The sequence below is a fragment of the Bombina bombina genome, chromosome 7 (assembly GCF_027579735.1).
Source record: "Bombina bombina isolate aBomBom1 chromosome 7, aBomBom1.pri, whole genome shotgun sequence".
NCBI lineage: Eukaryota > Metazoa > Chordata > Amphibia > Anura > Bombinatoridae > Bombina > Bombina bombina.
Genome location: NC_069505.1, coordinates 603,516,868 through 603,531,686, shown reverse-complemented (window position 1 = coordinate 603,531,686; position 14,819 = coordinate 603,516,868). Strand labels below are relative to the sequence as shown.

The following is a 14,819-nucleotide window of genomic DNA, read 5'->3' as shown; positions in this document are numbered from 1 at the left end:
GTGGGAAGCTACTTTAATGATAAGTCCCTATCTTATTTAGGGTTTCAAGGTGTCCAATATATAACTGGGAGAGGGGGTGGTGGCGGCGCAGTAGCGGGTGAACCAACCTCCCTGAAATTAGTTTTTGCAGGCTGGGGTGTCTGCCTATGTATATATAATATAGTTATTATATATAAATGTAGGTTTCCTGAGTGAAATGTAATATAAATCAGAAGTAAACCATATACATAAACATGTACAACACTGTGCAGAGTGTTGCTTTACATAAATATATTTACTTATCATGGCTGTATTATATATATATATGTCATGTTATTAAACAACAAGCTACAACACAAACAGATATATTTTATTTTATTTATATAAGAGAAATAGAGCAGTTGATTTGATAACAGGCCCTGAGGCGCGCACTTGCAGTGAAGGGGTTACATCATTATATAGATGGTGATGATGCGGACAAGTGGGGGCGTGGTCTGGTTTTTACAGTTAAAAGGACAGTAAACCTTAAAAATAATGTTATATAATTCTGCACATAGTGCAGAATTATATAACATTATATTAGCCAAACATTTATAAAACCTAATATTCCCTATTAATTTAAAAAAAAACAACACTGTTTCACAGACCCGCTCTCTGCTGAGCGGGTCTGTTATATTTACTCAGCGCATCGGGCCAGCTATATAGTCACAGCCCGGCCCGACCGCGCCATAAGACTAAGTGCAGCTCGCTCCTTTCACAGGAGCGAGCTGCACTTACGGCTAGATTTAGAGTTTTGCGTTAGAAGGGGTGCGTTAGCTACGCGTGTTTTTCCCCCCCCGCACCTTTTAAATACCGCTGGTATTTAGAGTTCTTTGAAGGGCTGCGTTAGGCTTCAAAAAGGGAGCGTAGAGCATAATTTACCGCCACTTCAACTCTAAATACCAGCGTTGCTTACGGTAGCGGCCAGCTTCAAAAACATGCTCGTGCATGATTTCCCCATAGGAAACAATGGGGCAGTTTGAACTGAAAAAAAAACCTAACACCTGCAAAAAAGCAGCGTTCAGCTCCTAATGCAGCCCCCATTGTTTCCTATGGGGAAACACTTCCTAAGTCTGCACCTAACACCCTAACATGAACCCCGAGTCTAAACACCCCTAACCTTACACTTATTAACCTCTAATCTGCCGCCCCCGCTATTGCTGACCCCTGCATATTATTATTAACCCCTAATCTGCCGCTCCGGACACCGCCGCAACCTACGTTATCCCTATGAACCCCTAATCTGCTGCCCCCAACGTCGCCGACACCTACATTATAATTATTAACCCCTAATCTGCCCCCCCCCCAACGTCGCTGCTACCTTACCTACACTTATTATCCCCTAATCTGCCGACCGGACCTCACCGCTACTATAATAAATGTATTAACCCCTAAAGCTAAGTCTAACCCTAACACTAATACCCCCCTAAATTAAATATAATTTTTATCTAACAAAATAAATTAACTCTTATTAAATAAAGTATTCCTATTTAAAGCTAAATACTTACCTGTAAAATAAACCCTAATATAGCTACAATATAAAGAATAATTATTTTGTAGCTATTTTAGGATTTATATTTATTTTACAGGCAACTTTGTATTTATTTTAACTAGGTACAATAGCTATTAAATAGTTAATAACTATTTAATACCTACCTAGTTAAAATAATTACAAAATTACCTGTAAAATAAATCCTAACATAAGTTACAATTAAACCTAACACTACACAATCAATAAATTAATTAAATCAATTAACTACAATTACATACAATTAAATAAACTAAATTACAAAAAAAACAAACACTAAATTACAAAAAATAAAAAAAGAATACAAGAATTTTAAACTAATTACACCTACTCTAAGCCCCCTAAAAAAATAACAAAGCCCCCCAAAATAAAAAAATGCCCTACCCTATTCTAAAATAAAAAGTTAACAGCTCTATTTCCTTACCAGCCCTTAAAAGGGCCTTTTGCGGGGCATGCCCCAAAGAAAACAGCTCTTTTGCCTGAAAAAAAAACATACAATACCCTCCCCAACATTACAACCCACCACCCACATACCCCTAATCTAACCCACCCAAACCCCCCTTAAAAAACCTAACACTAAGCCCCTGAAGATCTTCCTACCTTATCTTCACCCAGCCGGGTATCACCGATCCGTCCAGAAGAGGGTCCGAAGTCTTCATCCTATCCGGGCAGAAGAGCTCCTCCAGAGGGTCCGAAGTCTTCATCCTATCCGGGCAGAAGAGGGCATCCGGACCGGCAGACATCTTCATCCAGGCGGCATCTTCTATCTTCTTCCATCCGGCGAGGAGAGTGACCATCTTGAAGCAGCCGACGCGGAGCCATCCTTCTTCACCGACGGACTAACGACGAATGAAGGTTCCTTTAAATGACGTCATCCAAGATGGCGTCCCTCGAATTCCAATTGGCTGATAGGATTCTATCAGCCAATCGGAATTAAGGTAGGAAAAATCTGATTGGCTGATTGAATCAGCCAATCAGATTCAAGTTCAATCCGATTGGCTGATCCAATCAGCCAATCAGATTGAGCTCACATTCTATTGGCTGATCGGAACAGCCAATAGAATGCGAGCTCAATCTGATTGGGTGATTGGCTTCCTCACAATCCTCTTCCAGCGTTGCCGCTGGTCCAGCAAGCGATGCTGATAAGGTACTATTGTACCTAGTTAAAATAAATACAAAGTTGCCTGTAAAATAAATATAAATCCTAAAATTAGCTACAAAATAATTATTCTTTATATTGTAGCTATATTAGGGTTTATTTTACAGGTAAGTATTTAGATTTAACTTTATATTTAATTTAGGGGGGTGTTAGGGTTTGGGTTAGACTTAGCTTTAGGGATTAATACATTTATTATAGCAGCGGTGAGGTCCGGTCGGCAGATTAGGGGTTAATAAGTGTAGGTAAGGTTGGAGGGGGGCAGATTAGGGGTTAATAATTTTTATTATAGGGTTTGCGAGGCGGGAGTGCGGCGGTTTAGGGGTTAATACATTTATTAGAGTGGCGGCGAGGTCCGGTCGGCAGATTAGGGGTTAATAAGTGTAGGTAAGGTAGCGGCGACGTTGGGGGGGCAGATTAGGGGTTAATAAATATTATGTAGGTGTCGGCGGTGTTAGGGGCAGCAGATTAGGGGTACATAGGGATAATGTAGGTGGCGGCGTTGTACGGTCGGCAGATTAGGGGTTAAAAAATTTAATTAGAGTGGCGGCGATGTGGGGGGACCTCGGTTTAGGGGTACATAGGTAGTTTATGGGTGTTAGTGTACTTTAGAGCACAGTAGTTAAGAGTTTTATAAACCGGCGTTAGCCCATAAAGCTCTTAACTCCTGACTTTTTCCTGCGGCTGGAGTTTTGTCCTTAGAGTTCTAACGCTCACTTCAGCCAAGACTCTAAATACCAGCGTTAGAAAGATCCCATTGAAAAGATAGGATACGCAATTGGCCTAAGGGGATCTGCGGTATGGAAAAGTCGCGGCTGGAAAGTGAGCGTTAGACCCTTTCCTGACTGACTCTAAATACCAGCGGGCGGCCAAAACCAGCGTTAGGACCCCTTAACGCTGGTTTTGACGGCTAACGCAGAACTCTAAATCTAGGCGATAGTCTTATGGCGCGGTCGGGCCAGGCTGTGACTATACAGCTGGCCCGATGCGCTAAGTAAATAAAACAGACCCGCTCAGCAGAGAGCGGGTCTGTGAAACAGTGTTTTTTTTATTTTTTTAAATGAATAGGGAATATTAGGTTTTATAAATGTTTGGCTAATATAATGTTATATAATTCTGCACAATGTGCAGAATTATATAACATTATTTTTAAAGTTTACTGACACATTAAGGGGGCGTGACCTGCGTGTAAAACTGACAAAAATCGCTGTGAAGATGGTGCTAACTCGCTCAAAGCATAAAGGGGTGTGGTTTGATAATTGACAGGTAATGGGCGTGGTTTGGAAATATTGTCACCTATGGCGTAGTATATGGAAGTTGTAACAGAGCACATAGTGGTGGGCGCGCGCTCCCCTAGGAACATTACGTGAGCCTCGCAGCGTACGCAATCTCTGTGAATAAAAAGTATCAATGCGCGTTCCCGAAAGCGGGTAATATGATGTATGCAGCGCGGCGTGCTCTCTCAGGTGCTGCTTATGAGTTGACTAAAAGCCATGCGCGTTCCTAAAAGGAACGTGCGAGCGCGCCGCGCCCGAGGAAAGGGGGGGAGTTTTGTGACAGGCATAGAGATGAGCCCGTGTCCTGGCGCAAAGTGTCAGGTGATGAGCGCTGTGATTGGGCTATCAATGACGGCTGTCGCTGTGATTGGTTGGCACTTGTTGGTGGGCGGGGTTTTCCGATATCCGTTTGATATATAAACTAGCTACTTGCGCAGACATGTACTCTGCGGCTGGACACTTTAGCACGAGGGGTAGGTGTAGTAGGGTTGCGCTTATGGGGTGGGTGTGCGCGAGCATCTATTCATGAGCAACTGATGAGTCTCTGGATCAAACATAATTGCTCCATTTTTTTCCCCCTGTTGTAGGAACAATCAACAACTGGCATCATGGTTAAAGTAGGAATCAACGGGTAAGTTTTAAATGTGTTGTGTAAAGGAGTTAATTGGGGGTGAGGGGTTAACTTGTGATGGGTTTGGTAGTTGAGGCTTGTTATGAGCAATATGTTTATTTTATTTAGTTTTTATTACTACTGGCTCTCATAGGTTTATACCCTTGGTGGCTAAAGGGTTAATGCATTTCCTTCTGGCAGTTTAAAGGGTTAAGTGGATATAGTTTGTAATAATTGACCACCTGATAATATAATTCATGAGAATACAAGAGGATGGCTGGCAGGCAATGGGTTAATGAGGGGGTCTCTATTGCCCTGTTAGGTGAGCTAATGGTACAAGACCTTATGGGTTAATGGCACAGGGATTTCTCTAGTCAAGGGTATCATTATATGACTAATAGCTACTGGTGGTGAAATGGTTACTGTAAGAAGTGTGTGATCTGTTAGGTGCTCAGTGCCTTGGTTAAGGAGCTGTAAAGGGTTAATAGTGCATAACTAGATCCTTGGCTAAAGGTGGTGGTCTGTAATATGTACCCTGAGGCAAGTGATTCTTGCATTGGTGTAAGTCTGTACTGGGATCTATTGGGGAGATGCAGAAGCCTAAAGATCACTCCATGAGTGCATCAGTTTTATTGAGATGGTCCTTTTAAAATGGCTGCGCTGTAACCCCTTGCTTACCAGAGACTGTTATCCCCGCCCCCTCCTCAGCATCCTTCAGTGCACCTCCCTGTGGGTGGGGAAATGCGGACGTGCAGTCTCACTACTGCATCCCTCAAAGATGTCCCAAGGTCATAGTGTCCCTCAGTCACATCCACCTTTTGCAGACGGGGGGGCGGGAGTTGCAGTCATTTCTGCCTAGGCTTGTCTCATTATGAGTTCTGTGTAATTTGGGGACTACCAGTAATTTCACAAGCTGGGGGAAGTGCTGACTCACATCCTGATCACCCAGTGATGGCTGCTAGGGTGGGGGTTCAGTGGTACGTGACTGAACAAAGCATGACGTGCCAGGTGGTGATCTATCTGGCATCTCGGGAGTTAATCCCATCTGAATAGTTACCGTAGCTACAACTAGCATCACTAAACTCTCCTACTGGGTCTCCTCCCCATCACTGCATTGCAGTTGCTTTTATTTAACCCTTTAGTTGCAATGCTTTACCAAGTATTACCTTGTCATACTAGTCAATAGGGTTAATTTACCTTTATTTTTTAAATGGCCATTGTAGTGTTTTGTTGTTCTATTGCACATACAATTTCTAAATCTAGTAAAACAATCTAAAAGCTATACATTTAAACAAATGTTCTTTCCTGCATGAGTTTTAGCCACCAAATATCTTTAAAAGGGACCTTTATTGAAACATGGCAGGGTCCAAAGTATGTCCAATAGACAATGTTTTAGGCCTACAGTCAGCACTTAGTCACATGGCCTAGTTGACATACTTTGGACCCTGCCATGTTTCAATAAATGTCTTTTTTTAAAGATATTTGGTGGATGGAACTCGACTTTATTTTATTGCATGCTGGAAGTGGCTGATCCAGGGTTCTGTGCCTCAGTGCTGCTTTCCAAAATTCCTAATTTTAAATATATACTGCATGAGGGACCATTATATTGTAAGGGCTATGTCCCTTTAAGCTGGTTTCTGGCCTACCTGTGCAGGCGCTAAGTGACATTGAATGTTGATGTTCCTAAACCCCCCCCCCCCTTTCCCTGTTCAGTCAGTGATTGTGAAACACATAAGATAGTCAAGCTATCTGCTCAGGGGGAAGTTTACTGGAGTGGAAACAGCTTGCCCTGTGTGTCTGGAACCAAATAAAACATTGTAGGTCAGAGGGTCACCTGTGTCTGGTACTGGGAGGGGGGAGATGTCAGAGCTTTGATAAAATTCCCCAGGGATGCTCCGCAGTACATAATCAATTATGCAGACTACAATGTGATTAATTTCTTTATCCATGCAGTTTTAAGCTAGAGGGGAGGTTGCCGTTACATAACATGCAGCCCATGACTGGGATACCGATAAAGGGATAACACTGCATTTGCACAATCCAAACTAGAAGTGCTTTTTTTTTTTTTTTTTGGGCCTATGGTTCTCCCGTCAAAGACTCCGAAGGCAGCAACATGTGCCGCCCACGTCTAGTGGTTATTTTACAAAGTCCGCTACATTGGCCACATGTTTGCTTTGGGCCAGGGGTGCATTACTGGTGTTGTAACTTAACTCGCAAAAATAAAACAAATTGTGGAAATCTGCACACCTGTGGCACAAACGAGGGCACAGAATCAAATTGCCAAATCTCACCAAGAAATGTACAAATTACTTCAAACGTTAGGAGAAAATAAAGGTCCTTTCTTTTAACTGTAGCACTTTTCCTAATGACCCTGTTAAAGGGATATGAAACCAAAGACTTCTTGTCAAATTTAGACGGAGCCTATCCTTTTCAAATTTGCTTCATTCGCATGTCCTGTGTTGAAGAGCTACCTAGGTAGCATCTGGAGCACTACATGTCAGGAAATGGTGCTGCTATATAGTGCTCCAGAAATGGGCCAGCTCCTAAGCATAAGTCCCTGCATTTCAACAAGATACTAAGAGCAAAGAAAAAATAAAGGTGAATTAAAGGGATAGTCTAGTCAAAATTAAACTTATGGTTCTGATGGAGCAGCAACTTTCTAGTTTACTCAATTTTTTTTATATTTTTTTTTTTCTTGAAAAAGCAGGAATGTAAGCTTAGGAGCCGGCCCATTTTTCATTCAGAACCTGGGTAGCGCATTCTGAAAGTTGTTTAAAATCTATCTGAATCAAGACACTGAGTTTCATGTCCCTTTAAGAGAAAATAAAGGTCTTAACTTTTGATGCTGGAATTGATTTGTACATCTTCACTGTCTACCCTCAGCAGGGGCTAAACGCTTTGTTCCTTGCAGTAAAATAGCTAATGTTTGTAGCATGTTACAGGTTATTTGTTATGGTCTAATGCTTCAGTGGTATTGTAGAGTTAAAGTCCTGAATTAAGAGTTTAACCCTTGCTATACAGTATAATTTGCTCTGACAGGGACAAAACCCACTCTCATTCAGACAGAGCATACACTTAAACCACTTTACTTATTTGCTTTCAGCAAAGCATCCTTGCACTACTGGGAGCTAGCTGGTGGCAGCACATGTTGCCTCATCACTTGAGGTATTCAGCTAGCTACGCAGTGACTACTACTCCTTCAAAGGATACCAAGAAAATGATGTAAATTTAATGTAACTAAATTGGGGAATGGTTGAAGGTTTTTGTTTAAATGTATTGTCAATCAAGATACTTGTGTTATCTCTTAAAGTGCTGAGTATTTTTCAGTCCAGGGAACAAGTACTAGCTTTACTGTGGCCTATTGGGGAACTCTAAACCCTTTGCACTTATAGAGCAAACATTAAATTTGCAGGGTCATGGTTGTTACTGTGGGCTCAACCCCCTTTGGAACTCCTGGTACATTGGAAAATTATGGGACGGGGGTGTAGTAGGTCAAGTTGTGCACATACTCACATTCACAAAAACCCTAGTTAGCAAGGTGTGTAGGTTTTTTTTTTGTGTTTTTTTTTTTTTCCCCCCCCCCCCCCCGTCACATATGAATAGTTTAATTGGCTTAATCAAATTACAAGTGACTGTAGTTTTGAAATAGCACAATGAAATGATACTACACCCTATTTACACTGGCCTCTTTCCAACTAGGTTTGGTCGTATTGGACGTCTGGTCACTCGTGCTGCCATAATCTCTGGCAAAGTTGATGTCGTGGCAATCAATGATCCTTTCATAGATCTGAGTTATATGGTGAGTCGGCTTGTGCATTTAGTCTGTTGGCTAGAACTCTGGCATGTTACGTTTTTTTTTTTTTTTAAACCTCTCAAATCTTGCAGGCTTACATGTTCAATTATGACTCTACCCACGGCAAATTCAAGGGAACAGTGAAGGCTGAAAATGGCAAACTGATTATTAATGATAAGGCAATTACAGTCTTCTCTGAGTAAGTATTAAGGGTGGGTGCACCTTGTGGGCAGGGTAAGCAGCGACTATGTAGTGACCCTGTTTTGTGACTTCTAGTTGGGGAATACTCCTAAATATTTATTCCTTTTCTAGACGGGACCCCAGCAACATTAAATGGGGAGATGCTGGTGCAGAATATGTAGTAGAATCTACAGGTGTCTTCACAACTATTGACAAAGCTTCAGTAAGTATCAAATCCCAATTTTGATGGCAGGTTTTTTGTTCCCTCCCCCCCAACTTAACATTTTTCTTTCTTTATCCATAGCTTCACTTGAAGGGAGGTGCTAAGCGTGTTATAATCTCCGCCCCCAGCGCAGACGCCCCCATGTTTGTTGTTGGAGTCAATCATGATGAATACAAGAACTCCCTCAAAGTTGTTAGGTGAGTGGTGAGGTCAAGGGGGGGGGGGAGCGGTCAGAATATCAGAACAGGAGTAACTTGTGTTTTTGGTTCTGCAGTAACGCCTCCTGTACCACAAACTGTCTGGCTCCTCTGGCAAAAGTTATCAATGACAACTTTGGTATTGTGGAAGCGCTGATGGTGAGTTGTGTATGGCTTTCTCTTTTGTGCAGTGACCTTACTATTAAGCCAGTATTTAAAAGGGACATTCTAGATAAATCGTCACTTACCCCAATAAATACAGTGCATTTGCACAATTAACAAATGCACGATAAAGACAATGCTATAGCACTTAGTCTGAACTTCAAATGAGTAGTGTGTTTTTGTTTTGTTTTTTTCACTCCCCCTGAATCATGTGACAGCCATCAGCCAATCACAAATGAGAATACATATATTCTGTGACAACTTGTACAGGCTCAGTTGGAGCTGGTGACTCGAACTATATAAAAAGACTGAACATTTTGTTAATGGAAGTAAATTGGAAACTTAACTTTCATGATTCAGAGAGCTGGAATTTTAAATTTGACTTGAGTATCCCTTTAAAGGGACAGTTAACACCACTTATCTTTTTAAAAAAAAAAATCCCTTAATTACAAATTTCCCAGTTTTGCATACCCAAGTTATAATTGTACACATTTTACCTCTAAATACCTTGTATCTAAGCATCAGCAGACTGTCAAAAGAACTGGAATAAGGGGGCAGACTTGCAGTTTAGCCAATCAGAGCTGTCTCCATGGTAAATTCACATGCATGAGCTCAATGTTATCTATATGAAACACATGAGCTAATGCCCTCTAGTGGTGAAAAACTATCAATATGCATTAGAGGCGGCCTTCAAGGTCTAAGAAATTAGCATATGAACCTCCTAGGTTTAGCTTTCAACTAAGAATACCAAGAGAACAAAGGAGTTGTTTAAAATTACATGCCCTATTTGAATAATGAGTTTTGTTTAATTTTATGGACTTGCCTGTCACTTTAATCCCTTAAGGACAAGGCAATTTTTATTTATCTGTCAGGAATCTCTGACTATCCTTTGGATTGTCTGACATATATTTTTTAAAGTATTCTAGTCCCATTTTGGTATTTCATGCCACCATTTTACCTCCAAATGCAATCAAATAAAACATTGTTCACAATTTTAGGTTTCTCGCTGAAATTGTTTACTGTTAGTGAAATTATGGCACAAATGGTTGTAAATGCTTCTCTGGGATCCCCTCTGTTCAAAAATAGCAGACTTATATGGCTTTGCTTTCTAGTAATTAGAAAGTGTTAAATGCTGCTACACACCACACTTGTATTATGCCCAGCAGTTAAGGGGTTAATTTTCTCTTTAGTGTAGAGATCAGCCTGACGCATGCCACCCCCTGACCCCTCTCAAACAGCTCTTACCTCCCCATCCCACAATCTTACAGACTGGCAGAAAGTCTGCCAGTACTAAAATAAAAGTGGTATATATTAATTTTTTGCAGTGTAGGTTCCCTCCTAACCCCCACAACAGCTCTAGACATTCTCCCCACCCCCTCTTTTTGTGCTGCTGTCTGCCAGCAGTACCCATTTTCTTGAAAATTTGATTTTTATTTTTGTACCCCATTTTTTCCATAGTGTAGCTGCCCCTTCATGTCCTACCCCCTCCCAGATGGATTTTTAAATCAATTTCCCCTCTCCCTTAGGCTGCAGGCAGTACTTGGGACTGCCAGACTGGTGAGCAGTCATGTGCGCTCCCGCCCCTCTTCCCAGAACTAGCCAAGTGATGGGCTGCCTACCTACAGCTGCTCCCAACAACTGGCACTCGTGGGGCATGCAGAAATAGTGCACTCTTGCTCTTTTGAGCAAGATTGCGGCAGAGAAGCCTAGGACTGCAGCGTCGTAAGGGTACGGCGCTGGTTAAGATTAGCTCCTGTCAGGTTACAGCAGATAATACATGCCCATATCCAATCTGGGTGTATGCTCATTTGGATCAATTCAATATAAGGATACCAGCAAATATCTTAGAGCACTGTAAACGCAGACAGGAGCTCACTGCCAGCGCCTAAGTATATCCAATAAACATAGTGTCCACAGCATAAGCTTCCAAATTCTTTATTTTAGGGGAGGATTCAAACTTACAAAAAAAGGCAACATTTCTGGTTTGATTGTCTGACTAAGGGCGCATAACCTGAAACGTTACTGCTGTCTCTACCTTTTGAATCCTCTCCAAAATAAAACATTTGGAAGCTTATGCTGTAGACACTATGCTCATTTTAACTTTGCTGCTCCAAATGAGCATGCAGTGTGGGGGTTTATAAAATGTAAAGGAATAAAACTGATCCGGGGCCATAATCGGTGCTTTCATGCTACTGTGCATGTGTTTAAAGGGATACAAGTGTTGGTTTTTTTTGAGGGGGGGGACAACGCTGCTTCTCTTGTGGAATCTGCACTTTGAAGTTGCCACTGCCTATAAGACGGATAGAAAAGCTGGCGCACAGTTAATTGAAGTTTAGGAGACGCAAGCACTAAGGGAAGCGCCTCTCTCTTCCTTTAGAGACCACCATCCCCTTGTGACTGGAAAAAAAGTGCCCTGCATAAATTAAGCTTAAAGTGGGCTATAGAAATCAATGAGTATAAGACACTGATTAGTCATCTTATTACAATAATAAAACTGGTTTTTATATCCCTTTGCTTGCAGCAGCTAAAGCAGTTGGGAGAATAGACTAATCATTAGTAAACCCCAAAATGTCATGATTCAGAACATACAAATATAAACTTTTAAATTTAATTATATTGTCTTCACTTAGCCATTGCTGAAGGGACAGCATTGCACTAATGTCAGAACACATAAAATATCTATTTAGCCAATCGTGAAACAAATGTGTGCAGGCACCAGTTAGCAGCAGCTCCCACTAGTGTATGTATCTTTACTATCCCTTTAAGTAGTGTCTGAATAAGCTTGACTGACTGACGCATGCATAAGCCTAAATTAGGGACTGCCTAGGCTGAAACCTCTGCCAGCCATAAAATATTAAAGCAGTTTTAATTGAACAATGTTCTACTCGTGTTGGTGATAAACTAATAGTAATTTAAAAATGCATTTCAATTTTATTGCAACCTTAACTTATGTGCAGTTCCAAAATCTCTCCCTCTGTCCACCCCCTCAGACTGCGGTCTGTCTTCAGTGCAGCATATCGTGTTACGTGTCATATGGCATGCAATGTGATTGGATGCTGCACTGAAGAAAGACGGCAGTCTAAGGTACAACAAGCATTTCTGGTTAGTGTCTTTCAAACCATGCACAATTACCAACCATTGAATGAAGGTTTCAATAAAATTGTATTTTTTTTATTTTTTTTTTTAAACTGTAAAATTACTAAGATCTAGAATGTAAAGTATTTTAAAATACTCTTAAAAACAGGGATACTTTAATTCATTAAACTTTACAAAGTTCTGATGTGAAATTACCCAATTCATGCAATCGCAAGAGATGGGGTTGTGTTAGAAGGGAAAGCCTATGATGCTAGGCACCCCCTCGGACACAATCCCATTTAGGAAGCGCCTATGGCTTCAGTATAACTAAATGTCTAGGAAGTTTAATCCTGTGCTCAAGCCCAATGCAGTTAGGACAGCATGGAGTGTCTTAAGGGCAGGAAGTGGTTGAACTTAATGAAACTAGATTTATACTTGGCTTCAGTAGAGTAGATTTAATTACATATCTTAATGTCTAGCATGTATCTACTGATGTCCATTTTTAAACTGTGTGCTCTTGTATTAGACCACTGTCCATTCCTACACCGCAACCCAGAAGACCGTAGATGGTCCATCAGGCAAGCTCTGGCGAGATGGCCGCGGTGCCGCACAAAACATCATTCCAGCATCAACCGGGGCAGCAAAGGCTGTCGGCAAAGTCATTCCACAACTAAATGGGTGAGATGGGGTAGCACTTCCAGTTATGTAAAAAAAGCTGCTGTAATTAAAGGACATGTGTAACTTTATCTTCATTACAGGAAGCTGACCGGCATGGCTTTCCGTGTTCCAACCGCAAACGTGTCTGTTGTGGATCTCACTTGTCGCCTGGCTAAGCCTGTGAGTATTGGTTGTAGGAAATGTAGATGAGTGGGTGACCAGAAGAGATTATTCTAATACAGTAAATGAGCACTTTACTCGCTGCCAATGAGCCATTAACTTTTTTTTGGGGGTAGTCGACACACCAGTGTCTGGGTAATATCTTGGATGCATATGTCCATGGCCGCGCTCAGGAGCTAGTGGAAGCGCTTCACTCCCAGCGATGACATGGCGCTAGGTGACGTCACAAGCAAGGGAGCTTCGAGAAAACGTTTGCATGCGCAAAGGGATCTGCTGCACAATAATGGACTGCGCATGCGAACGTTTTTACTAAGCTCCCTTGTATTGTTGCTGGGCTGCCAGTGCCTGCCGAGAATGAGTTCCCCAGTCTCTTCACAAACAACGGAACTCTGACCCACCTCCATTCAGCTGCTCTCAGCTCAGCCCCTGTAGCTTATCCTGCACTGAATAGAGGTGGGTCAGAGTTGCGAAGAGAGACTGGGGAAATCATTCTTGGCTCTGGGGATCAAAATTGGCAATTCCCAGACCCCCGCCCACGCATCTCTAACTCGCTCGATCGTGAAATACACATAATTAGACATAATGCTTGAACGTCATATATATATATATATATATATATATATATATATATTTTTTTTTTTGTGAGCTCTAGATAATGTAGCTCATTTCTTTTCACTTCATACGCTACGAAGTGAAAAGAAATGGGCTACATTCTCTAGAGCACATGAAAAATCATATTATATATGTATAAACATGGCAGCCTCCACAGCAACATGTGTGTGGAGGCTGCCATGTTTCCAAGCGTCTGAGCTTGCTCTGAGAAGTCCCAGCTTTTCCAGCACCCTGGAAGCGCTGGGACTTACGTCACCAGAGCGCTCAAAAAAACGCCAGCCATCTCACTTGCAAGTGTGAGAAACTCGCTCCAAGCGAGTTCCAGTTCGCTTGGAGCGCTGCCCGAACGCAGCCCATGACTGGTTTAGAGCTAAGGGTATGTAGGGTTTCGCTGTACGCAGAACTCAAGTAACCAGCTTATCTTCACCGGCAGGCTAAATATGATGAAATAAAGGCTGTGATTAAGGCTGCAGCTGACGGACCAATGAAGGGCATTCTGGGATACACAGAGGACCAGGTGGGTGCTTGACACATAGATTTATCTTTCATGGAAACAGAACAGGAGTTTTATATCCTTTTTGATTATAGGTCGTTTCATCTGACTTCAACGGAGACACTCGCTCATCCATCTTCGATGCAGACGCTGGAATCGCTCTGAACGATCATTTTGTGAAGCTCATATCTTGGTGAGTGGTGAGACGTGACAGCTGCTTACCTCTGGTATCACTAGAGCATGTGACTGACCTACCTCCTTGTTTTACAGGTACGACAACGAGTTCGGTTACAGCAGTCGTGTGGTGGATCTCATGGTCCATATGGAATCCAAGGAATAGTCTGTCTAGTAACTTCTTGTGCCTGCGGGTGCTCTTAGTCATCTGCGTTAGTCTGTGTAACGGTTTCTGTGTCATTAAATAAACCAGTTGTTCCCCTCAACATCCTACTTGTGTCATTCGGTCTGGTACCTGCACCCACCTGTTCATATGACATCACTTAACCATTTATCTTGACTGGCAGCTCCTCCATAAGAAGAGATATAGATATATATTGTGCATATGCTGCTGTCATAAGGTCCTGAACTTCATGCATCTTCCCCCCCCCCCCCCATCATGAATACTGCAGGTTCCTTGCATATGTGCAGCCACTCCAGTGCT

The 14,819-nt window shown here is 42.0% G+C and overlaps 1 protein-coding gene across 1 annotated transcript; it reads left to right on the top strand.

Annotated features, from left to right (window-relative positions):
• Positions 1-4,381: 4,381 nt before the first annotated feature.
• On the top strand, positions 4,382-14,601 carry LOC128667216 (glyceraldehyde-3-phosphate dehydrogenase). The gene is made up of 12 exons (XM_053722155.1): positions 4,382-4,452; positions 4,567-4,610; positions 8,289-8,388; positions 8,475-8,581; positions 8,695-8,785; positions 8,867-8,982; positions 9,060-9,141; positions 12,746-12,897; positions 12,978-13,056; positions 14,102-14,185; positions 14,257-14,354; positions 14,432-14,601. Exons 2-12 carry the CDS (start codon positions 4,588-4,590, stop codon positions 14,499-14,501), a joined length of 1,002 nt encoding a protein of 333 aa, XP_053578130.1. The 5' UTR covers positions 4,382-4,452; positions 4,567-4,587; the 3' UTR covers positions 14,502-14,601.
• The last annotated feature ends 218 nt before the right edge of the window (positions 14,602-14,819 follow it).